The 26,810-nt window shown below is 35.5% G+C and overlaps 1 protein-coding gene across 4 annotated transcripts; it reads right to left on the bottom strand.

Annotated features, from left to right (window-relative positions):
* Positions 1-8,990: 8,990 nt before the first annotated feature.
* LOC131033126 (uncharacterized) lies at positions 8,991-25,690 on the bottom strand. 4 transcript variants are annotated; one of them, XM_057964261.2, is made up of 8 exons: positions 25,447-25,690; positions 24,281-24,350; positions 23,306-23,492; positions 22,803-23,188; positions 22,074-22,563; positions 21,353-21,558; positions 10,160-10,306; positions 8,991-9,994 (listed from the first exon to the last, which is right to left on the bottom strand). In XM_057964261.2, exons 4-8 carry the CDS (start codon positions 23,103-23,105, stop codon positions 9,617-9,619), a joined length of 1,524 nt encoding a protein of 507 aa, XP_057820244.1. In that variant the 5' UTR covers positions 23,106-23,188; positions 23,306-23,492; positions 24,281-24,350; positions 25,447-25,690; the 3' UTR covers positions 8,991-9,616. The 4 variants fall into 4 exon arrangements, with proteins under 4 accessions (XP_057820244.1, XP_057820242.1, XP_057820241.1 ...); XM_057964259.2 differs by having other exon boundaries at positions 22,803-23,114; positions 25,447-25,688; XM_057964258.2 differs by having other exon boundaries at positions 22,803-23,114; positions 23,306-23,457; positions 25,447-25,688.
* Between the last annotated feature and the right edge of the window lie 1,120 nt (positions 25,691-26,810).

Below are 26,810 nucleotides of genomic sequence, written 5' to 3'. Positions count from 1 at the left end.
TGATTATATATCCATTTATCACATCATTATAAATAATCATTTAATTAAATAACATTTTATTATTTAATTAAATATGATATTTTTTTTAAATAATTTCTATTTTTATCTCTTTAGTATTCATTTAGAAGCATAATCTTCATCCATCAATTAACTCTTCTTCATTTTAGAAACTTATTCTTCTTTCCTAAATTAACTCTTCATTTTAAAAATGTGATCTTCTCTCACAAGTCAACTCCTATGCATTTTAGAAACTTCTTATTTTCTCAGAAATTAACTTCATTTTTAAATACAAAGTTGATGTGCACAATTATCCATCAATTGAACTAAACAATTTGTTATATTTTGTCATCGATTCGAAGTAGAAAGGTTTCTCTTTTTCATTGTGTTGACTCCCTAGTTAGTTCGATTAATTGAAGTCTTTATTATTATCCTCATCTTCTCACTCAGAAGTCTATAAATAGGATCATTCCTTCATAGTTTTAATAATCTCAAATCTTATGCAAATCTATTCTATCAAAATAATTTACGAGTCAGTCATACATCAAGCAACTCTATTATGTTGAAACAGTCGCTCATAAGTGTTATGTTGAGATTTAGCATCTGCATTCCTACATTGAAGCAACATCATATTTTCTTGAGGTTTGTAGTGGGATGGGTAAATAGGGATTAGGATTTAGTTTCTTTGTTTATTTTTTGAGTCTCATTGTATTTCTTAATATTTAGTTTTAATTCTCACAACATCTATAATTCGTTAAATTGATTATTCAATCATTAAAATTCACTTTACCTAGTTGATGACATAATCTATCCAATTCAATGAGACATACTCCTAGTTCTACTCCCCAATCTAATCCACATCATCACCTATACAATTAGTTAATTATTACATGCAAATAGTCAAAATCCCTATAATTCTCTCATACACTCGGTTAACTCTGTGCAATAAATTAACTCATCAATTCATTATCTCTTCAATTAATTTGAGTTGAGTAATATAATTATTCTAATAAAAATAATATTGTGCAACTCTCCTATGCTTGCCACGTCTCCTCATTAGCTCCCCCAATATTGGATTAGACTTGAAACCTAAGATTGAATTTTATCCATCCATTTGATTGCCCTGAAAAATAATAAATAAAAAATATTATTCATCAATTCAAGAGGCACTCATTTATATATGTGAGATTTTGCCAAGATCAAGAGGCAATGGAAAGCACAAATAAGAGAGAACAAAATAGATGATAGGAATAAACTGTATTCTATCAAGATGAAAATATTGATCAACTGGATCATCAATCGTTACATACAATGAATATGAGTCTTCTTATATAGGCAAGGCTATATGGATATATGAGCACACAAACATGACATGTGGCTCAATAAGAAACAAGGGTAGGCAGGAAATAGGTGTGGTAGGTAGGAGAAACAATATAATATTCCATATGAGGTGGATCACCCACTGAATGTGGAATGTAACAACAAGATAAGTCCACAAAAGGTGGAAATTCTCCTACACACACTATCCCAGTGTGGCACAAACACCCAAGTGTCTCATACCCAAACTACTATGAAATGCATTTCCTAAGTAAACTTAAGTAAGGTGTAATAATATCTAAGATTAATAATTATTTACACCAACACCTCCCCTTAAGTGCAACTTAGGGGAATGCACTTAAGTCTACAATGCAACTATGCAATGCAAGATGGGTCCCGGCTACTAGGCCATGTTAGGTACTCATGTACAAATGCAAATGCATGCAAACCAATGCAATGAAATCTCTCACAAAGCGGGGAAAGAGAGAAAAACCCAATGGGAAATAACCCTCCCCCAAAAGAGAGATGAAAACTAGATACAAAGAACTCTCATAGAAGTATGTGAAGGACAAAACCCCATGTGAGGAAAAAGTCCCCCCCATGTGAGAGAAGAAGAAGAGAGACTAGGAAGCCCCTCCTCAATGTGAAATCTACACCAATGATAGAAGCTCGATGATGAATGAAGAAACTGCTCCACGAACGTCGAACCACATTCCTCCCCTTAGGAAGAAACAAAACCAAAGGTGTATCCATAAAGTCTCCCCAACCATGAAGGGAAGATGTAAGAAAAATACTCATGATGAAATGAATCTCTAAAAACTGCTCAAGTGTCCACATGTCGATGCTGAAAGTTACCCCCTCCAAAGGTGGTAAACTACGCCACACTACTGAAAAAGGCACTCCAAGATCTAGTGGAGAAGAATGTAGAACAATATCCAGAGACTCACATGTCTCCTCAAAAAATAAAGAGACCTCCTCCAACTGTTGGACAAAAGTATCCACAATCATGTCAACCTCTAAAGATTGATCATGTAGAGAATGCACAAGATGGTCAGAGTGTTCCCTCGCAACAATCAAAGAATGGTCATCTTCATCAAAGAGAAGATGAATGTCATCAATGATGTCTCCCAAATCTGCAATGTAGGACTCCACAAATAAACCTGCAATGTTTGTCAAGTAGTCATCCCAATCAACTGAAGCTGGAAGACATGGAATATCATGCTGCAGTGAATCACAAGAAGGCAAAACTGTGATATCAATAGGAGGAGATGAAATGCAAGGCTCAAGAACGGGGTCACATGTGAGAATCCCCAAGTTCAAGTGCCTAAAGTTCTCTTCAAAATCTAAATCATCAACATAGGAAGAATCAACCTCATCAATAGGACCAAAATGTGAAAAAGAGTACAACCGAGATGCATGATCAACCATCGCAGTCGCAATGATTGCTCCACTTTCCAAGTCTCTAATGATAACTGAATCAGGCGTGAACTCCATAGTTTTCCTAGTTGTCCCATGTGTGATTTGATAGATGGAAAGAAGATTGTTTGTCAAGTGGGGTACACACAACACATCATTGAAGGAGTTATCCCCAATGGCAATAGATCCTTTCCCAATCACATCTATGTATGTATGATTGCCCATCAAAATCTGCAACATGTGGCCAGGCTCAAATGTAGAAAACATAGACTGCGAAGATGCCATATGATGAGAGGCCCCTGAATCTAGAAGCCATCTCCCTGAATAATGACTTGTAGTAGCACAAAGAATTTGTCCCTTTCCTTTATCTGTCCCAAAAGAGTGATCCTTTCCTTTATCCTTATCCTTTGAAGAAGAAGCCGATGTAGGCATTCTGGAAGGTAGGTTGATTTTGTTCTTCTCAAGATTCTTCAACTCATCAATATTCTTCTTATAACAATGATGTTCATCATGTCCTGACTTCTTGCAATATCCACAAAAAAGATTGTTCTTATATGATTTCCTCTTAGGTGAGAATGGTGAATCACCTTGTTGTGGAGAGGAAGATTGTGCTCCATCTTGTTGTGGTTTTGACTTAGGTTGCTTTTGATTCTTGTATTTTCCTTGATTGCTTTGATTCCCTTTATTAGCCACCAAAGCTTGTGACTTTGAAGATTTGAGAATCCCCATCTTGGTCAACTTAGATTGCTCAAGTATCAACATCTCCGTGAATGAATCAAATGAGGGAGAAGTGTATGAGGAACCTTGAGCTAACATATGGGTGTGAAAGTTAAATACAAAGGCTGCATACTCTAAAGGAAGCTTGTCCAACAAGTTATAAACCAATTGAGCATCCTTTTTGTCAATTCCACAATCCTTTAGTTTTTCTCTTAGCTCATTTGCTTTCGTGACATAATCTTGGATTGTATCAAAATCCTTGGGATCCAACGTTGTGAATTCACTATCAAGCTTGTAGCCCTTAATCTCATCAACTTGACCATACAATTTCTGAAAAATATCCCAAGCCTCTTTAATTGTAGTACACTTATCGATGTGAAAAATGAAGTCATCTGATACATACTTTCTAAGAGTTCCAATTCCATAGCATTTTTAGTGAGTCATTCAAGTTGAGCATTAGGATCAACCTTAGGATCAGGTGTTGCTGCAATAGTTCCAGTTACATAATGAATGAGTCATTTTTCCATTAGTTTACTCCATGTCTTAATCTTCCATGATGCATAATTATGAGGAGTTAAAAGTGGAAATTAAGGAGAACCCATAGCACCAAAATGAAAAAAAACACAAGATAAAGAGAGACACGATCACACAAAAGGCCTCTAGATTTGGCCTCTGAAGTCTGATTTGGATGAAACAAAAGGCAAAACTGACTTTCTTGGACCTCCTCAATCCAATAGTGATCTTAGATTTGACCCATCAAGCTCCAATAATACCCTGCAATAGAAAGCTCCAAAATGCAAAACCCCAAATTTCTCTCTATTGGCAAACCAATGGCACTCTAATGGCTCTGATACCATGTAAGATTTTGCCAAGATCAAGAGGCAATGGAAAGCACAAATAAGAGAGAACAAAATAGATGATAGGAATAAACTGTATTCTATCAAGATGAAAATACTAATCAACTGGATCATCAATCGTTACAAATAATGAATATGAACCTGCTTATATAGGCAAGGCTATATGGATATGTGAGCACACAAACATGACATGTGGCTCAATAAGAAACAAGGGTAGGTAGGAAATAGGTGTTGTAGGTAGGAGAAACAATATAATATTCCACATGAAGTGGATCACCCACTAAATGTGGAATGTAACAACAAGATAAGTCCACAAAAAGTGAAAATTCTCCTACACACATTATCCCAATGTGGCACAAACACTTAGGTGTCTCATACCCTAGCTACTATGAAATGCATTTCCTAAATAAACTTAAGTAAGGTGTAATAATATCTAAGATGAATAATTATTTACACAACAATATATCCTTAATATGTCAAGTTTTGATTAGATAAACACTGGAAGGGCCTAGACCGATAACATGTTAGCCATCAAGGCAAATGGAGCTGTAAGACATGGCCAGTGGACCAGCTCTGATACCATGTGAGATTTTGCCAAGATCAAAAGGCAATGGAAAGCACAAATAGAGAGACAAAATAGATGATAGGAATAAATTGTATTCTATCAAGATGAAAATACTGATCAACTGGATCATTACAAGATATAGATTGATTGCCCATGATTGTCTGTTGTTGTCCGTACAAACAATGTAGATGAGCCTGCTTATATAGGCAAGGCTAAAGATATATGAGCACACAAACATGACATGTGGCTCAATAAGAAACAAGGGTAGGTAGGAAATAGGTGTGGGAAGGTAGGAAAAACAATAAAATATTCCACATGAGGTGGATCACCCACTGAATGTGGAGTGTAACAACAAGATCACACCATAAAAGGTGGAAATTCTCCTACAGACACTATCCCAATGTGGCACAAACACCCAAGTGTCTCATACCCAAACTACTATTAAATGCATGTACCTAAGTAAACTTAAGTGTAATAATATCCATGATGAATAATTATTTACACCAACAAGAGCAAATCTCATGAGAGGTGAGATTGGGAAAAAGAATAAGAGAGAACTTTTGACCAAAGCTAACAAAGTCCTATTTACCACATCTAAAAGAGTAATGGGAGAAGCAGAATGACATTTCCTCCTATGAACATTGCAAGCCTAAGAATAGTTGTCAACCACAAGAGAAGGTAGAAGTTGTGAGGAAGCAACCAAGATAAGATGGGTATGAAGTAGGAGGAATCACACTAGGAACTTCTAAGCAAGATGGAGCCGCATATAGATAAAGGCACTCATCAAGATCCTAGGAAGAGTTATCCTTAAAAGATGAAGGAACCTTAACAGTCAAGTGATCTTCTTTGGCATTCTTCTACCAAGTACCAATTCTTTTTTGATGTTGAATAGAGCAATATGAAGCCAAGTGACCAGTAGCAAAGCAATGGCGACATCAAAAGGAAGGACCCTCATAATCCAATGGTTTTCCCAAGGCCTATCCCTTACCATAAGAATCGCAACCCCAAGAAGGGGTTTAGAGGTGTCAATGTCAACTAAAATACGAGCTGAGGTGGAATGATCTATGTGATAATTTGAATCATCAATTTTCAAAAAATGTTCAAATGAGTTGTTGATGGCCTCATAGCATGACTCCTCCCAAAACTAGAGGGGAAGATTTGGCAGTCGTATCTAAACTGAACGCAAATGAAGTTGTTTAATGAGGGGATTAAAAGGAGGAGACCAAAGTTTATTGAAGAGAGAGTGGTCTCCCTAGGCCCAAAGTTGGCCCAGCATCAAATGACGATCCTCGGAAGAAGCAAAAGATGCTATGAATAAAATCTTCGCACAAGGGAAAATCTCAATCTTATTGGACACAATGGGTTTCCAAGAAGAGAGGATCCAGCTATATAGATCTAGCAAAGGCCAAAGGCTAGAGAATTGGCACACCACAAACAATCCCAGTTGAAGTATCGGCACAAGAGGCTAAAACACTTGTTGAGCAACCAGGACCAGAATTTTGCTGCTTGATCAAAGTTGAGTCCCAATAGATTTAGGAGGGATGGAGCCACCAACCATAGCAAACTTTCTGAACTGGAACAAGAATAGGCACCTCACGCCCTGCAGAGCCTAGGAAGAAGAAGCAACCAAAGAGGAGACGAAAGGAGCCGCTCCAATACGGAGGGTCATGCAAGAGGAAACTAGGGCTAAGAGGGGCATTAAAGCGTCATTGTGTGCAGTAGAGGCTACAAAGGGAGGTCCAATGGCACCCACACACCCTATATTTAGACACGGATGCATGAGCAGGAACTTCCATGTTTTTTTAAAATTGGGGTCCATATCATTTAGGGAATGAGGTCATTATGTTGGTAAATTGAGCATCCACATTTCAAAATGAGTAGACCTTCATGTTGAATTCAATCCAAGGTTTGCGGGAGTAAAATGAAGTGCTTTAATTTGTTTAGTTTTAATGCATGTTTATTAATTATAATTTGCATGCATCAATTCTTTTTAACCTGCACACATTCAGATATTAATAGAGGTTGGGATGGCAAAAAAAAATTGGTTTAGGTTGAAATTATTTTACTGTAGTTCAATATACAATTGTAAGCCAATGAATCTTTCTTTACCTATCCATACTAAGTTATAAATGGATTAATGTTTTTAATTCAAATGATTATTTGCATTTGAAAGATACCTATGATATTTGTGTATATTAGTGTTAAAAGTATACTAGTGTATGTTCTGATCTATACAAGACCAAATATCACCCAAACAATTAAAAATCTTAACAGGGTAGTGCCAAAACATAGTAAAGGGCATTAAAAAATTATGAAATGAGTTTTTAGATATTTGTTATCACGGGACTAATTATGTGAGCAAGTTTCATATACATAGCTTTATTGATTTAGATTGGGCTTGTGATTTGGACAATAGGATGTACATCCCAACAAGCTATACAATGTATAAATACATCTTCATTAGCAATGGTTATTAACCTTGACGGCAATTTTCTTTCTTTGTCAACAATTGTCTATCGTCTTCAACAATAACTATATGTCAATCTTCAATAACCACTATTTGTTATCTTCTATCAACAATAGTTAGTTTTGACTTCAATTACTTCTAACTTTTTTCCCATTTTGTTGTTTGAAATCAAATTTTCCCACTACTCCCGAGTGACATGAACATTTCCCAGCAACTATATAGGAAGTGCAATGAAATTTAAAGACAGAAAATCCTTTAGGGGACAATTACAAATGAATAAGAAAATATTCCATAGCAATAACGACAATTTAAATTAAGCCTTGTAAAATAGGCCTTCAATTTTCAACTAAAATGGAAAACTACCATGATCTAAGCACTATGTAGATTGCCTTCAATTTTCAACTAAAATGGAAAACTACCATGATCTAAGCACTATGTAGACTGCCTTCAATTTTCAATAAATAAGAATTTCCAAGATTTAAACATCATAAACATCACCTTAATACTTCAATTCAATTAGCAAATTACCTAGATAGAGCAACATTAACGTTGAAGTTCCGGACCAGGAGTGGCAAATGAAAAAGAACGCGATGTCTAATTTAATATAGATATCTATAGATATTAATAGTAAACACTAGACATTGCACTTTACAATTGTACACAGCAATAGAACAAGGATCATATGTCCACTTCTAGAATCCAATCGTTGCATGTATCAAGCATGCAACCTAGCACCTGCCCTTGGACAAGTTAAACCATCTTAACTTCCATAATAACTTGCCATTGGTGGAATGGATCTTTTCAAGAGGATTCCTTGTATGCCAAAATTGGTGAATTGGTAAAGGTGAAACCTAAAATTTTACCTTATGTGAATCTACCTGAGATGGTAGTAATTTAGAGTGAAATTTCAAAAATAAAAAGCTCAGAATATAAGATTACAACATATCAGCCAAAGTAGTATAAGCCACATGGCAAAATCACAATAAAAACTATAAAGCACGGGACGTACACATACCCCCATATTTGTTTGGATGCCGTACAATTTGATGATGTCTCAGAAGTGGATCCTTTAAAAATACTAAAAAAATTTAACACAATCTATAGCACATTATATCCCAAAAATATATTAACCCCACCCATTTACAAAAAAATTAGGTTTTGTTGCTTCAACTATTTTTGAAAAGTGAAGTCGTCCTCGGCTTTTTTTTCAGGGTTTGCAACAAGGATTCGTGATAAGACCCAAAAAAATTGAACCAGGTTACTGTCACTTGTTAGGGTGAAATCATACTGGATGATAAATCACCCCAAAACCTAAATAGATTCATCTTTGTGAAATAACAGTTGACCACTAGATGAGATACGCAATCCTTAGGAATGTTTTACCTAGAACTTTCACAAAATCATACAATGTTGGAAATGCTCCGCCTATGTACTATCTGAATCTTTTAAAATTTCAGGACAAGGCTGCCATAATTTGAATATGCTTTCTACACATACACACAATGAGTTGTTATGACATCTTAACTGTGCAACTGTGTTCAGTTGTGCAATAAGAAATCAACAACGCAAAGTTATATTATAACAATTATATTCCATCAAAGCTTTCGAAATATGCATCACAATGAGATAGCCTATTGTGTGATGATTTCCATCATAACAAAGTAATATAACCGTTGTATTCCTTCAAAGTTTTTCAAAAAATGGATCACAATGAAATAACCTGTAGTGTAACGGCTCCCATCCTACCATACTAGAACTTCTATTTCCAAGTTTTACATGTACAAATAATCGTAATTTTTCACAAAGTCGACTGCAAAAAGCTTCCTCACAAACAGATATAATGTTACAAAATTCCCAAGCACCATCCATAAATAACTTGCATACTTGGTCACCTGGATCCCTATAGTGAGGTTCACTCACAGAAGGAGGTGCTTCAAAATAATCCTTGCTCAAATGAAAATGATTCAAAATGAAGCCGCATTCTAAAGAATCTTTAGACCAAACCACAAGGCATGAATTTTGTAGAATGCAAAACTGGATCTTTTAGATCGTGAAGATGCATGGGACATTGAAAACTATTTTTCATTCCTATTGAAAATGGAAACTAAGCTGAAAGGGGAATGACATCAAAACATTGATCCCTACCTTTTCATAATGGAACAACCATGTCCTACCTTCAATATGTTTGTACATGCTAAATCCAATTTCCCATGTTAATCACTTTAATGGGAACATGAAAGCCATAGAATCAAAAACCTTGAAAAGAATATGCATGTGAATCTACTCTTGAAGTGGAACAGCATGTGTAGGGCCCCCGCCTCTACTACCTCGTCCTCTTCTGCCGTAGTAGTTCCTGGGCTGGGTGCCCTGGTCATAATACTGCCCATATCCATTAGAATAACTAACTCTGTCCCCACGATTTCCTCGTCCATTTATATATCCCCTACCTCGACCTCTGCCTCCTTGGCCCATACTCCTTCCACCTCTGTGGCTCTGATTGCTTCTAAAAGTGCCCCCATTCCGTGCATAGTATTGCTGCTGCTGCTGCTGCCCAGTGTTCTGCTGCTGAGGCCTTTGCTGTTCATTTTGTTCTAATGTCTGTGGAGGAGAATGCAACTGTTCATGAATAACACCAGTAGAAATTCGATTCTCTTCATTCTGCAAAAATACAGAAACAAAAGCCTTTATGTGTATCTCTGACAAGAGATGTGAAAAAATGGAAATGAAAGATTAAGCTGTATTCAAGTTCCAAAATACGTGCATTTCATCTTCCAATAATATTTAGTGCATAAAATAGGACTAATGTTTTAGAGTTAATTCCACCTGCAGAATTTCTGATGAACCACTGCTCTCTCCAACATACTGAGAAGATGCATTGCCATCCCCAACAATATCTGATGCTTCACTCATGCCAACTAGTTCAGATGGTTCTTCCTTCTGGTTCTGTTGCTGCTCTGTTTCAATCTGGTTCTGCAAAATTAATGCAGCACCATTTAGTTAGTAAAACTGGCATGAAGTTCTGTAAAGAAGAAAAGGTTGATAAAACTAGCATCTAACATGGAAATATTTCTATCATATAGGAAAGGGCTGGCCAACTTCAAACACTTTGCACTTTCATACATCCAGCTAAAATGGAAGTTTGATGAAGGCCACAGAAACAGATAATTGTCTTACTGACATGAATAAAGTGTCAAAAAAGATTCAGATCTGAAAGCTTAGAAATTAGTGCAAGAAAAAAGACATAGCAACCACTCTCAACTTTCACATTTTTCCAAAATAAATACAAAATGAAAGGATAGCCATGTTTTGACGATTACTTGATTAGTCCCATAGCATGGAGATGCCCTAAACACCTCATTTGATTGTCTTACACCTCCAACATTTCACTTCTCTACATGCTAATATTCAACTTCAGATAAGTTTCAGCATTTAAAATTGTTAAATTTCAAAGGACCATAGCCATGAAAAGGCAAAGCAGGAGCAGTCATGACATTGCAGCGCAATTTATCCAGAGACCCTTGATATAAAAGACGAGATAATTTATAAACACATGTGCTTGATTCAATTAATTGGTAGTTGTGGGAAGATAGTGCAGATGAGCAGGATACGTATAATTTTTGTTACGGCTCTGGTCAAATCCACACTTCCTAAGAAATGGCAAACTACTACATATTCAATACCTTGAAGGGTGGTTCACAGGAAAACAAGGCAAGTTACTCAAAATAGGAAAAAAGTAAAACCATGAAGAAGAATGGATGGAATTCATCTAGTCCTTTCTGTAATGTCCTCAATTTGTAAGGTGACAATTAATTAGATTATTTTTTATTAAGTTGTCAAAAATAAATAAAATATCTTATGATGACTTAATATTAATTAATTTAATTAAATAAACAATAAAATATTATATAGTCGATTTATTAAATAAAGTTTTCCAATGTTCAAGTCGGCCTTATCTTCTAGAAAGTTCTTGGAGATCTTTATAAGGAGGCTCACTGGGAGAAGTTAAACATGCTTGGAGTTGATAAACAGTTTTATGATTTTTTCTGGAGACGAAACCCTTCAGGAGTTAAGGAAGGGCTGGACAAAAACCTTGTTCTTGAAGTCTTTGATGGAGACAAATTTGTATGATCAATAGTTCGTTTCAGAAGTAAGAGATTTGCATATATTTCCTGATTGGAAATAAAATCATTATTAACTGAATTTTATAAGTCCTGGGGATGTATGTATGCATGTAGGGTGCCATAGCCGTCTGTCTGCATTTGGCGTAAATATTCTTTATAAAATATTGCATTTCAGAAGTTTATGAGTGGGACCCTAACTTTGTATTAGCATTGACATGAAATAAGGGAAAAAAATTATTAAAGAGCCTACTGTCCCTGCCATAGCTACTATTAGCAATTATTAATATAGAGGCTTGTTTAATATTTCTAATCAAGGGTATTCAGATTTCTAATGTTTTGCGATTGTAAAATCATGGTTTGAGGAATAATTGCAGGTGTAATGTAAATGAGCCAACTCCATATAATAAGGCCGCTATATTAAAGGAGTCTATAGTCAGGGATAGAAATATTTTACAGCATCCTTTTGGTTTGTATTCTGTGAAAGAAGCGGAGTTTTGCAGGTGACGGATGTAGTCTTTGAAACCATGCATTATCAGGCTTTTCTTGATCAATCAGTGAGCTAGGTATTTCCAGTTTCCATGCGTGAGATATTTAACACTGTTGACGGGAGTCCCTTCCCTCCTGTGTAGGTCATATGGAATTCATAGGAACTTATATTTGCCAGAGCCTTCAGTAGAATGAACACTGATTAGAGAGATTGACTGCAAAGGGGTTTATCTGGTGTATTCGAAGACAAGGTGAAGAATGTGCGAAAATTAAGTAGGCAAACTTTGTTGAGTGATGCCAGTATTTCCTTTCCTGACATGGGATTATTGTAATTGGTTGTGGTATTCATTGAAGCATTTATGCTCGGCGACTTACAACGCTGGCATAAGTATCTATATCGATTGTCTATTACCAATTATCATTCCTCTGGTAATTACTGTAAGTAAAGCAAGTCTATCAAAGTAAATTCAAATGCGAATACATTCATTGTAAAAGTTTCAGGAAGATAGTGTGTTTTTCTTTTATATCTATCTGGGAATCTTTCACTTTCCATAGACCGTAAAACCTCATGGCATCATCACAACACCATTGATCAGTGTAACATTAGAAATGAGATCACAAAACCTGACTACAAATTTATTTCCCCAGTTCAAAAGGCAATTTGTTCCCACCTCAATACATTTACAGATACATATATATGAATAACTGAGTTCATTAAAGCATCCTGAAATTTTCTCTATCCCCTTTAAATAAATCAAGAGGAACTGCTGTATGCAATCATTTAAAATATTGTAGATGGCACTATTGTTGGGATCACATTGTTCCCACTTGGCAGGGAATTGTTTCCTCCACAGTATATGCTACCTAGTCTACGCACACCTGGGTGACCCAAAGGTTTATGTACCGTTCTGTTAAGGGGCCTGGTGGGGACTGTCATTTTCTAATTAATAATGTCTTCTGGCTAACTACACTTCAGATTATTTTTTTTCCTCGTATGAAATCAGCTGTATATATGTATATGTGTATATAAGTCTGATAGCAATGTTTGATGAACCTCCAGAAATATAACAGTGAAGCTCAACTAACACTAAACTATGTCTAATCTACTCTTAAAATAACTATTGCATTCACCTAAGCAACATTGAGATTCCATGAAAACCAGACTTGCAAATTGATGAACAAAAATAAATTTGGAGACTTCACAATTTGGACCTCCACTGACTCAACTATACGATCAAAGAAATAACAAACTTCCCTCATACATTGAGGAAAGACTAGTGAGATTGGGCCATAGTTGTGCACAACAATACTTCTTGTTCCAGTTAATCTAGCTACTGATATCCAACCCTTTTCACAGATGGAGACTCAGGTTTTATAGGCTCAGATAAAAGCCACCGAGCTCATTTATTGATATTAAATACACTCCCAGAGAATCACCAGTTTCAGATTTGCCCATGCTAATTTACTCTGACTTCTGTGAGAGACCAAATAGCTTTACCATGCTTCATCAATTTTTTAATTCTGGTAGGCACATAGGACATGCTTTGTCATGCCTCAAATTTGGCTCACAGGGTATCAGAATTCCAACAATCAAGACTTCCAAAGGGTCTTATTGAACAACTCCTGCCTTGATCCTTAGATTAATCTGATTTGTCTTTCATTCAATGTACAGTTTACTACATACAATATAACAAAATCAGAGTTTTGAATGGGTAAAACTGCTAAAGAAATTTGATTTAGATTCATCAGATACATCCCTGAAGTCAGATTAACCAATAGACACATCCAACTCCAAGAAGACAAAATCCAATTTTAAATTTGCCATTAATAGTGCAAATTCTCCTGCATCCAGACTTAACCAATTTTCTATGTAGAATAATCATCAAATTCATGCCAGGTGAAATCTTAAGTGTCGAGTTCTATGGGGTACAAGGTGGGACTTTGCATTCACTAGGTGGAATCTTATGGCTAAGCTAGCTCATCAGACTAGAATTATAAGTCAGATTGATTATCTCACCAGATTTGAAGATTAAAGGTTGTTCAAAGTTCAAAGAGCACCTTTGAAAGAAATCTGAACACAAAACGAAGTTAAATAGGGCTCACAATGGTTTCGCATAGAACTTAATCAATTAAGGATCAGAGCAAATCCAACAAGGACAAGTGTCACCATTTCAGTAACTCTGATGAAGCACTCCAGAGAAGAATCTAGATGCAAAGGGGAATTAATTAGAGCTAAACTGAATTCAGATCCACGAAGCCTCTCGAGGAAAAATTTACCAATTAGAATCCGAGATTAAATGTGGAAAGATATAAAACAGGTTTAAACTGGCAACTGTAATACCCCATCATTACCTATTTTTGTAAATTCTATTGATCAAACTGAATCCTAAGGATCGTAACTAAATGTCATGGGCTGTAGTAATGTTGTTTTGTGGGCTGATAAACTACTGTAATCATGATAATTACATACCTGTTTCATGACAGAATGATACTACAATGTTCCAAAAATATTAATGTAGCTTGCAACCATGAATGAAGTCTTACATCTCAATTATAGTTTTAACTCAGAATGTATCACATATTAGATTTGAATAACATGTTAGCGGATTATGGTCCTCAAGCTTCTAACTTTATAATTAATGGCTAAAGACTAATGCCGTACGCATTTTGAATCAAAGCTCTCAAATTATTTTACATAACACATATACATGTATATGTATGTATGATGTCATGACAAATCATCTAAGCGCACAGGTGACTACTGTCATGGACAGGCCAACCAAGTAGAAGGGAGCATGATCAACTTCAGAAGTAATCAGTGATCACTAGTTCTAGTAACAGTGCATAGCCAATCAGCCAGAGAACAATGAAGCAAGTAGGTGAGAAATAAAAATAGGCCCCGGTGTACTAAAATGACAAGATAATCTTGATTGCACGAACTAAATAGGCTAAATAAGAACCAAGGATAATACACTGGACTAACTATGCCTGGAGAACAAAGGAATGTCATTAGTCCAGAAGGGTTTACAGATATCAACCAAAAAGCACAACCTAGAATTCAATCAATTAGATGAAGCCGCAGAATTGCATGGCAAAATCTCAAAGATTGAGGAACATGCATGACCAAAGGAAAGTCCCGATTAGAATTTGAGAAAATTAAGACTGCATGAACTACCAAGTGAATTTTGCAGAGAAGGCCTAAAAAGATTGTATAAATCTCCAGAGAGAACAATAAACATTTGTGTGCTAGGCATTTCTGCTAAAGAAAAACAAAAAGTGAAATGTGTCGTAGAAGAGGTTGTACTATTCTCAATAAGGTACGATGTGAACTTTAGGCATCTAGTGTGACAGTTTTGCCTTCTTGTGATTCACTGCAGCATGATATTCCATGTCTTCCAGCTTCAGTTGATTGGGATGACTACTTGACAAACATTGCAGGTTTATTTGTGGAGTCCTACATTGCAGATTTGGGAGACATCATTGATGACATTCATCTTCTCTTTGATGAAGATGACCATTCTTTGATTGTTGCGAGGGAACACTCTGACCATCTTGTGCATTCTCTACATGATCAATCTTTAGAGGTTGACATGATTGTGGATACTTTTGTCCAACAGTTGGAGGAGGTCTCTTTATTTTTTGAGGAGACATGTGAGTCTCTGGATATTGTTCTACATTCTTCTCCACTAGATCTTGGAGTGCCTTTTTCAGTAGTGTGGCGTAGTTTACCACCTTTGGAGGGGGTAACTTTCAGCATCGACATGTGGACACTTGAGCAGTTTTTAGAGATTCATTTCATCATGAGTATTTTTCTTACATCTTCCCTTCATGGTTGGGGAGACTTTATGGATACACCTTTGGTTTTGTTTCTTCCTAAGGGGAGGAATGTGGTTCGACGTTCGTGGAGCAGTTTCTTCATTCATCATCGAGCTTCTATCATTGGTGTAGATTTCACATTGAGGAGGGGCTTCCTAGTCTCTCTTCTTCTTCTCTCACATGGGGGGGACTTTTTCCTCACATGGGGTTTTGTCCTTCACATACTTCTATGAGAGTTCTTTGTATCTAGTTTTCATCTCTCTTTTGGGGGAGGGTTATTTCCCATTGGGTTTTTCTCTCTTTCCCCGCTTTGTGAGAGATTTCATTGCATTGGTTTGCATGCATTTGCATTTGTACATGAGTACCTAACATGGCCTAGTAGCCGGGACCCATCTTGCATTGCATAGTTGCATTGTAGACTTAAGTGCATTCCCCTAAGTTGCACTTAAGGGGAGGTGTTGGTGTAAATAATTATTAATCTTAGATATTATTACACCTTACTTAAGTTTACTTAGGAAATGCATTTCATAGTAGTTTGGGTATGAGACACTTGGGTGTTTGTGCCACATTGGGATAGTGTGTGTAGGAGAATTTCCACCTTTTGTGGACTTATCTTGTTGTTACATTCCACATTCAGTGGGTGATCCACCTCATATGGAATATTATATTGTTTCTCCTACCTACCACACCTATTTCCTGCCTACCCTTGTTTCTTATTGAGCCACATGTCATGTTTGTGTGCTCATATATCCATATAGCCTTGCCTATATAAGAAGACTCATATTCATTGTATGTAACGATTGATGATCCAGTTGATCAATATTTTCATCTTGATAGAATACAGTTTATTCCTATCATCTATTTTGTTCTCTCTTATTTGTGCTTTCCATTGCCTCTTGATCTTGGCAAAATCTCACATATATAAATGAGTGCCTCTTGAATTGATGAATAATATTTTTTATTTATTATTTTTCAGGGCAATCAAATGGATGGATAAAATTCAATCTTAGGTTTCAAGTCTAATCCAATATTGGGGGAGCTAATGAGGAGACGTGGCAAGCATAGGAGAGTTGCACAATATTATTTTTATTAGAATAATTATATTACTCAACTCAAATTAATTGAAGAGATAATGAATTGATGAGTTAATTTATTGCACAGAGTTAACCGAGTGTATGAGAGAATTATAGGGATTTTGACTATTTGCATGTAATAATTAACTAATTGTATAGGTGATGATGTGGACTAACTATGCCTGGAGAACAAAGGAATGTCATTAGTCCAGAAGGGTTTACAGATATCAACCAAAAAGCACAACCTAGAATTCAATCAATTAGATGAAGCCGCAGAATTGCATGGCAAAATCTCAAAGATTGAGGAACATGCATGACCAAAGGAAAGTCCCGATTAGAATTTGAGAAAATTAAGACTGCCTGAACTACCAAGTGAATTTTGCAGAGAAGGCCTAAAAAGATTGTATAAATCTCCAGAGAGAACAATAAACATTTGTGTGCTAGGCATTTCTGCTAAAGAAAAACAAAAAGTGAAATGTGTCGTAGAAGAGGTTGTACTATTCTCAATAAGGTACGATGTGTTGATGGGATCCATGAAATATAATCTAGGTTAAGGGCTACCAAATCAATAAACAATCGTGTGCAAGGCATTCATGCTAGAGAAATAGAGGAAGTGAAGTGTCACAGGAGTGGTTATAGTATTCTTGATAAGGTATGATATGTTAATGGGATCTGTGAAGTAACACTAATGTCTTGTATGTGTATAATCTAGGTAGGAGCCCAATTTTGTTTCAATAGTGACTGAATTCCTATGTGTATTGTAGTATGGGGTCCTACAGTGTCAAGTCTATGATGTGATTCCTATGTGTCAAGTATAACCTGTTAAGCATTGTATGTGTCTGAGCCAGTGACATGGACAACTCCACGAATTAAAAGAATTGATCAACATTGAGGCCTTAGTGGAGCTGTATAGCTGCACATGATGGTTGAAGCCAAAAGAAGCCCATCCTAGTTATAGTCAAATGGTGGTCATTTCCACTATAGTGGGACGATGGTCATTTTAATTGTAGAGAATGATGTCGGCCTATTGTAGAAAGATCAATGCCTGATTGCAGCCAAAAGCTTCCTTGATCACTTGTGCTAGACACAATAGAGAGATCCTACCTCCCAGCTTATAATCATGTGTCTAGTCTTGTTTGTATGATTGTATTGCATGTGGACATGTGTTTGGTTTACTAGAAATCAGCAACTGTCGGTCTTGATTAGCTGAAAGTGGTGGATACCACAGTGGTAAATTGGATTGGCCGAGATTTTGCAGTAGCAGACTGGCTATGGCAAGCTGACTAACTTGTTCATCTTACTTACACCCCATGAAGCTATGTACTCTGCTGTGAGGGTGGCTGAGTGAAAAAGCAAGCTCAATATATAATTCATACTGGATAAGTGATGTTTGATAATTGCCTAATGATTAGGCCTGGTAACAATTAGAATTGAATATCTAACATTAAACTGAAGTCTCATAGCATGTTTACAGATAATTAGACACAATGACGGATGACATCAAAAACCATCTTGGACTCTTTAGGATAGTGTAGCAGGAGTGCCAAATGGAAGGGGAATCAAATTACTAGTTATGTGAAGTGAAATATTTAGATTTCCTAGTCTATTCATCAAATCGCTGCTAACAATCCCCATGATGGATGACTAACATGTGAGCCAAGGGGGTCAAAGGTGTATCCTGCCCTTGGGCTTAGAAGGGAAGGATGCTCAGGGCAACCTATTGTGGTTTCCCCACCAACCTCTACCATGGTTGATTGTCGAATGGATTAAAGGGGTCCAAATCATAGGTAGCATGGATAGGGAGGGCAGGTACAACTTTACCCACTAAGCACACCACCTCATATGGATGGCAGACTGCCACATGAGGGCATGAGGGATTGTATTATGATGGAAAAGTGTGATGATATTTGATGAATCCTTCGGTTCATACCATTTGCACCTTGTTGATTGCAAGTTGTAGTGCATGGTTAGTTTGAACCTAATCATTATTGTGGCTAAGTTCAATTGTGAATACTTCATTTGGATTGCACCATTGTTGGGTATTCGAATGGATTGTTTACAATATGAAGATCTTTCACTGCCTTAGCAGATCACACTATTTTTATGGGATTATGTAATGTCCCCTACCTGATTAACATAATTAATCTATTTCAATATACTAAAATTGGTTGAGAAACTAATCATAAAGCCAGTCATTGATATTCTTCAATTTATTAGTTATTAACAAGTACTTATTTATTTTCCTCATTAGAAGATTAATTTCATTATTCATATTTCTTAATATAGATATCGGACCCTGCTACTACTTCAGTTTTAAGGAAGAAGGGTCTATGTATGTTACCAAAGCACTTAGAGACCAAATACAATAGGTTCCCTCAAAGTTTACAGATCCAAGCCCTTACCTATCTTAGGCCTATAAACTCAAGGCTTATGGGTCGCTGATTCCCACCCTATCTTGGGACTAAACCTATTGCTTGGATTTAGACTGCCCCTCTTTGGAATATCTCATTCCCATCTTCTTAAATACTGATAATCTCATTCACCATTAGCACCTTTTGAAAGAGTGCAACTCTTCATTATTTATACCCTTTGAAAGGGACATAACCTTTCATAATCAGGTCTGCACTCCTTATTTAAATCAGATGTGCAGTTCTCATTTCCAAATTATCCCCTCTTCAAATGAGTTCTCTCCTCCCTTTAATACCTCATATTTGGGGGAGTCGCAACTTATCATTTAATCCCTTTTGACCACTCATTGACTTTGATCAAATCTTAATTATATTTAATTATATTCTCTTACATTTTATTTTTATTTTTATTCTTTTGTATTTTAATTTTATTATTATCATTTATTATTATTCATTTAATAGAGGATTTGGACACTTAATTCACTGATTTAGTCACTTGACTCGCAACTAATAAATGTGTACTCTAGAGTTTTAGATGTACAGTTGTAATGATTTCTCTCACTAAGGACTAATAGTGAACTCTAACAGAGTTAGGGAACTCACATGAGAAATCTGCACAAAAGAAAGATTACACATATCAAAGATGTAGTTCTGTGAAATGTAGATTAACATTGCAGAAGGGAATGTGTTTTCTGTACAATAAAAGTATGCTAGAGTATCAAGGATCCAAAGAGTAGAAGATCAAGAAAGAATATTTCTTCTAATAGGAAAAGTTAAGAAAATTGATGAGAAAAATTCACAAGTAGGGTAATACTATCAGACTATCAGTAAAACCTATGAAGCCAATAACACAAACACGCATGATGTTCTAAAAACCTCCTACCTTATAGAGTATAGCCAGATACAAATGCAGCAATATGCAGATAAACCTAACAACAAAAACTGTTGCTAGGTTCACTTTTGCAGGGATGGAGTCTCACAAACCAAAGGAAAGCAGCTAAGGGATATCTGTTCTTCTATAGTTTACAGAATTTTCACTGTAAATATTAAGAAGTTCTCTTCTTTCTATGTCTAGCCAAGTCATTATTAAAGCAAATAATGTACAACTAATGTTTTTGCATATGAAAACAAAAGAAAAATTGCAAAAAGTCTCATCAACCTACAAAATCTTAAATCTCAAACTTCAGAGTACCAGAGACAACAATCAACCCTCCCACAGTTCAGCAAATATTTCATACAGCATTCACATTCATATAAGAATGCCCAAGCTCTCAAACAAATAAACACATTATGCCGAAATTTCAAGCAAACAAAAGTTATGCAGAAAATGTACACATATTACAAAATTCTGAAATAGAAATTTAGATCTACTATCCTAAACAATAAATACTCTAAACTGGCAAGAGATAAAAGCTATTGTTGACCATAGTAACCATGAGATGCGAGAATATGTACAGGGGCAGAGATGCCAATCAAATGGAGATGGCTATATTATATATAAATGTAGCCACCAGAAATTGTGGGTTGGGGTATGGGGATGCAGTCCATTCCAATGATGGAGTTTCCTGCTAACTGCATTGTACTCTTGTAGACAAATATCCAGGCTCATTCAAAATATATTATTCACACACCAATATTCTTCCATTAGACTTAACATTGAGAAGTAGAGACTGAGTTACAGCAAATAAATAAAGAGCCATCCTTTAAATACTCTTAATAGGCATTCCATGTTCCTATAATGTTGTTTTCTAGTAACTATATTGTAGTCTTGTAGACAGATACACAGGCTCATTCAAACTACATCATTCACACACCCATAGTTTCCATAAGACTTGACAGTAAAAGGTAGAAAAAGTAACTTCCAACAAATAAATAAAGAACCATACTTAAATGTAAATTCAATAAGATAAATACTCTTAACAGGAGTTGCAAAAAGGAACCACAGCCATCAAGACTGTGGTTGTCAAAAGAACTAGTGAAGCTGAAAATTTAACATAAATGATGCCAAATAATATAGTGCACTCCAGTTAAGTTGACAATGCAGGAAAAAAGATACTTAAAAAAAAGTAGATTCACACAAAAAAGTGTTTCTGCAAGAGGGAATAGACATACTTGATATTGAAAGTAATTTGATTCCCCTTCCATTTGAAGAACTTCATCTTCTGTAGAAGACTGATTTAATAAAACATTAGGAACATATAGAGAAACATCTGGTGCCACCACAGATGCAGCCTGCTGACTGAGTATCTTTATTTCGGGAGTCATGACAAAATACTCTGATGAAGTAATTCTGTTTAGTCTCTCTCTCAAACCAGAATCTAGAAATTTGTTAAAAAAAACATATGGCACATACTAAAAACTCAATTTAAAACAGACCATCTTTATAAATAGAAAAAAAGGGCAATAATGGAAAAAGCACCTAAAAAATATATGATAACATCACAGTATAACATGACACCATAATGATTGTTGAAAATCCTTGTTACTCCACTCTGTGAAAAATAAGCTATAAGTCCAAAGCAATGGAATACTCTACGAAAACATGATAAAAAGTTTTTTTTTTTTTCTGCTATCTGACTGTAGAGCAGGCCATGGTCATATAGAAGAGCTTAACTGTGATGACATTTAAATTTTTTCGTGCTAAATAAATTGATAAAAATGTGCAATTGCAATTCAAATCTAAGAGCCTAATCAAATGAATTTTTTTTAATCTAAAATGACAAAATGTGCACTAAGAGAAGAAATATAATAACTTAATTGTTTAGAGTTTTCCATTATCCAACTATAAAATGGATGTGCACCAGCAACTGATATGACAACCTTCAAAGGATACAAGTAATCGGAAGGTCTGGATGAATAGGCTGGTCTGAGTTGCATAGCCACTGCCGTGCATGATGGAGGCAGTTCTGGAGGGCATCCTTGTGTGAAATTGTTGTATTAAATGGCCTTGATGTCAACAATGTACCAAGGAATGACAAAGCATCAAGATCCTCTTCTTTCAAATGATCTGTTGCATCCTCTGTGACAAAGTCATAGGAAAGGCATGATATTCTTTCATGCATTTTTGTCCACATCATTGATGCAAATCCTTCATGAGAAGTTACATGAAATAGTTGAGCAAAATACAGAAATTTCAAGAGGCCTTCAAGTGAGTCAGTGGCTTCATCATTCCTAATAATGCCCTCTTCCAATGCCTTGCTAGTTTCCTCTGAGCATCCATTGGGCAGAACATCATTTCTGTCAGGTTCTGAATTCTCTATTGTTTCACCATTAGCATTGCTGTTTACTACCTCATTTGCAGAGCTATTGTCTTCATCTCGTCTCTGAAAAAGAGATACCGTTAACTAGTAAAATTTAAAAGAACCTTATATTAATATATTTAGAAGGTTAGAAATCACAACAGATATTCTAAACTATTAAGTTGTCAATATCTAATTGTTCATTATAACATATCTAATTTCCAATTTGCTTAAGATTTTATATGTTACATATAAAAATCTGGTGATTTCTCATGAGAAGAAAATAGCCCATTGCAGATACAAGCCATCAAAACTTTCTTTACCGTCAATTCTCTCTCCCTTTCAGCAATTTCTTCCTTCACAGCAATACTGAGAGGTTGCTTCAGCTTCTCCAATTCATCAATAAGAGTCAACACACCAACCTTAGACCGGAGAACATCTTCCTGCTCCTTGTTAATTGTTTTTCCCTTCGATTTGTTCTCCTCAATTTGGAGAATACGATTGTGCTTTTTCTTAAGACTTCTCAGGCGTTTGTTGATGAAACAAAGAACAGGACCTTCTTTGCGAAAGGTTGAAGAATTCACAGAGCCATCAGGAGTTCCGGGGACAGCTTCCAAACTCGCCATTGTGAATTTCTTTGAATTAAAATAGAGGTAAAACCAAAGAAAAGAGGAAAAATCAATGCTTGAAAGAACTTCTGAAATAGAATCTGCATACACTAAACAACCATCTAGTTTTATAAAAACCTGTACCATTGACACTTCAGGCAAATTTATATTTCAAAATAACAAAACCATAAATTTCTTTATGAACAACTTTTTTTTACCTTGACAAAGCTCGGACTTGTACAAATGTCAACAAAACCTTCTTGAAACCTGACTTTCCAAACTGGAAATGCCTTGGCCCAAACAGGACAAAGGCAGGAGAACTTAAATGTAACGTAGCTAAAATTTGCTAAATTTGTCCAAACTTCACCTTCTGCGAAAGAAAAACATTTGAACGCTTAGACGGACCTGTGCATAAACCACTTTAGTCAAATTTGATAAAAAAACCACTTCATCAGTAAAAATTCCCAAACCTAGAAAATGCTGAATAAATCTAATCCCTATCTCCCGGTATACGGGGAGATTTTGGCAATAACCTGAAACTTCTTACTTTTTCTTAATTTTGTCAAACTTTAAACTTGGCAAAAATAAAAGTTGGTAATTTAGGAAAAATTGAAAAGAACTAAAAAAGCTTCTTAAATTGCCTTGATTTTATCATTCTTCAATTCAGAAAAAATTGCTTCAAATAAAAGTAAATTTGAACAAAACTTGTCAACTCTTTTGTTATATGATGAAATTCGGGCAATCTCATGGAACTCCTATTTAACTGCCTGATTCTTTTGACAAACAGCGAAATGTAAGACAATTACATCAAACTTCTTCATATTTCCCTGATTCTATCATAATTCCACTTCAGCAAAAAGCATAAAATTTGAAATTTAAAATTAAAATCCCTCCAAGCTTTTGGTAAACAATGAAAATTCAGGCAATTAAATAATAGTCCTGAAAGTCAATTCTGTCCAAAATTTCAAATCTGTTAAAATCAAATTTGGTGGCAAAATAGATTGATATTCTTTTGGCATACGCTCAAATTAAGGAAATTAGAAAAGAATTTAATCTTGACTGTTACCAAATTTACCAAATTCTATCACTGTTGCCTTCTTTTTGACAAATTTAATGTCATTCTCCAAACAACGTTAAACATCAATCATCCCAATAATCTTTCTTAAAAATTTCATCAGAATAACAGATGTTACCTCTCCAAAATTCTTCAGATCACTGCATACTCTTCTAACAAGAGCCGCATACTCCTTTGATTCCCAAACCCTGTTAACGCACGGTAAAACAAAATAAGTCTAGCGCTTCTGAAAAAAGGTCACGATTATGTATGTTTAGGCAAATTGGTCATATTTCCATTCAAATACGTAAAACTTAACACACATTTCTTGGCAAAGAAAAGCAAAATTCATGCAAATTTCACCAATTTTTTCGCAAAATAACAAAATATTTGCGAAATTTTCATCGTTTTTTTTTCACGCAAAAGCAAAAGTTGAGAAGCCTGCCCAAGAGCAAAAATTTGTGCATACTTCACCAAAATTTCACAAAGTTAAAACAAATTTCACGAAATATTGAGCATTTTTTTCCAAATTAAGACAAAGAATGAGGTACCTGCAAAGCTCCGCTGAAAAGCAACCAAATTTTCCCAACATAAAGTAAAATCCATTTAAATTTCACCAATATTTTCCAGAGTTAAAGATAAAAAATAAAATAAAAAAGCAAATTTCACCCATTTTTCCGAACTTAAACGAATCTTTTGCAAGTTTCACCAATCCTTTTTACTAAACATTCAGGGAATTTTCACCACTTTTTCCCAAAATTAAAAGAAAAAATAGTGCAAATTTCGAACTATTTATAAACTAAAGCAAAAAAGGGGAAAACCTGCAAAGTCAAGAAAACGAAATTCCACAATTTTTTTTCGAACTTGAAACAAAAATCATGCAGATTCCTCCACTTTTTTCTAAATTAAATCAAAAAGTGGAAAGCATGCAAAGCTCGCCTGAAAGCAAAGATCGTGAAAGTTTCCAAAAACAACAAATTACCAATGAAAGCAAATACAATTTCAGCATTTTTTTCACAAACGAAAGCAAAAATCCTACTAACTGGGCCAACAAAAAATCAAACTAGACTCAAAGTCCGGCAAGTTTCACGATTTTTTACTGTAAATCAAAGCAAATAGTGGAGACCCTGCAAAACTCGCCTTACTTCTTCAAATTAGGTCTAGCATTCTGTTAAAAAGGTAACAATTGTATCAAAATTCTTCAAATTAATGCAATTTTTCACTTCATTTTTACTCCAAATTAAGACAACTGCTATGGGCAACTTGATTTTTTGGGGGAGCAAATTAAGCTGAAAATGTATAAACCTGAAACCAAAATTTGCCACGAATCTTTATCCTTTCGACTTTCAAAATTGTAGCGGAATTGTCGTGTCCTCAGTATACTTAAATAGCCATAAAATAGAATATGGATTCTTCGCAGACGAGCTTCGACAGTAATGAGGGTTTCTTTTTCGGTCTCCGCTCTATTTACTTCTGTTCCTTTTTAAGACTATCTTATGCTGTTTTCACCGCTAAATATAGCGTATCTCTAAATACGCCTTAAAAGACGACCTAATGAAGCGAAACGTTTTACCTTTTAAGAGTTAAATATTTGGCGTATATAAAGGCAAAATTTATTTGCCTCGAGAAGGATAGTTGTCACGGCGGTCATGTAATAATTTAATTCTTTCAGAAAGAGGATATGATGACGATCATGCTATAACTCTATATATATAAAATATGAAAATTAAAAAATAAAAAAAAAAAAAAAAAAAAAAAAAAAAAAAAAAAAAAAAAAAATATATATATATATATATATATATATATATTTTGGGTCTAAAACTCTTAAATAGTATATAATAGCTATAATAGTAGAGACAATTGTCTCAAAATTACAACAGCAACAAGACTTGGGCAGCATTTTCTCTCTGTGGAGATGTCAGCTAAGGATTTGTCTTTTGGCCTTCTGATGGAGGTGAACCTGTTTTATTTTGAGGTGGAGACAGGGTTGGCTGGAGATGACGTGTCTTGTCGTGCTAGGGTTGTCGATGCTCTCTGTTTCAGTGGTGTCTTTTACTTTGTTTCGGAGGCCACTCTTGAGGTGGAGTTTTGGTCTTGTTTTGAAGTATTTTGACCTGTTCAACGAGGATGTTGTATGTTCCCTCTAGCACATCTTCACTCTTTCTTGCAGGTTGTTCTCTTTGAGGGGATGGTTGAGTGGTTTGGTCCCCCTGGTGTTGTTTGGAGTTCTTTCTTTATGGGTTATTTTGATTGTTCGTATCCTTTTTGGCCGTTTGGTTGGCTTCCCATTTATTTTTTGGCTTCTTCCTCAACATCTTTGGTCTTCTCTGGTTATTCTTATTGAGGTGGCCCTATCTTCTTTAGAGGTGAAGATGGATGGTGTTGGAGATGACCTATCTTCTATTGAGGTGAAGGTGTTTGTTGCGGTTGATGTTGGGAAATACTGTCAAGGAGTTGATGGTGTGTTGTCTCTTGGCTATTTGAGGACTAAGATTGGCCTTTCTATAGAGTTTTCTCATTTTTCTCCTATTGAGGTGGAGAGAGTGGAGGGTATGTGTTTTCTCAATGATGTTCATCTTCAAGCTTAAGGTTTTGAGAGGGTATGTTTTTTCTCTGGTTGTTCCTTTTGAGGTGGCCCTATCTTCTTTTGAGGTGGAGATGGATGGTGT

The sequence above is a fragment of the Cryptomeria japonica genome, chromosome 4 (genome assembly GCF_030272615.1).
Source record: "Cryptomeria japonica chromosome 4, Sugi_1.0, whole genome shotgun sequence".
Lineage (NCBI taxonomy): Eukaryota > Viridiplantae > Streptophyta > Pinopsida > Cupressales > Cupressaceae > Cryptomeria > Cryptomeria japonica.
Note: the sequence above shows the minus strand (reverse complement) of the source record. Positions and strands in the feature narration are given on the sequence as shown.

Bases quoted from the DNA above. Each gene is read 5' to 3' on its own strand.
- LOC131033126 (XM_057964261.2), bottom strand. From the start codon at position 23,105: ATGGCGAGTTTGGAAGCTGTCCCCGGAACTCCTGATGGCTCTGTGAAT. The intron at 22,564-22,802 runs GTAAAGAAAGTT...TCTCTTTTTCAG, and splicing joins AAAGGGAGAGAGAATTGACG to AGACGAGATGAAGACAATAG. The intron at 10,307-21,352 runs GTATGTCTATTC...TTAATTTTGCAG, and splicing joins CAAATTACTTTCAATATCAA to AACCAGATTGAAACAGAGCA.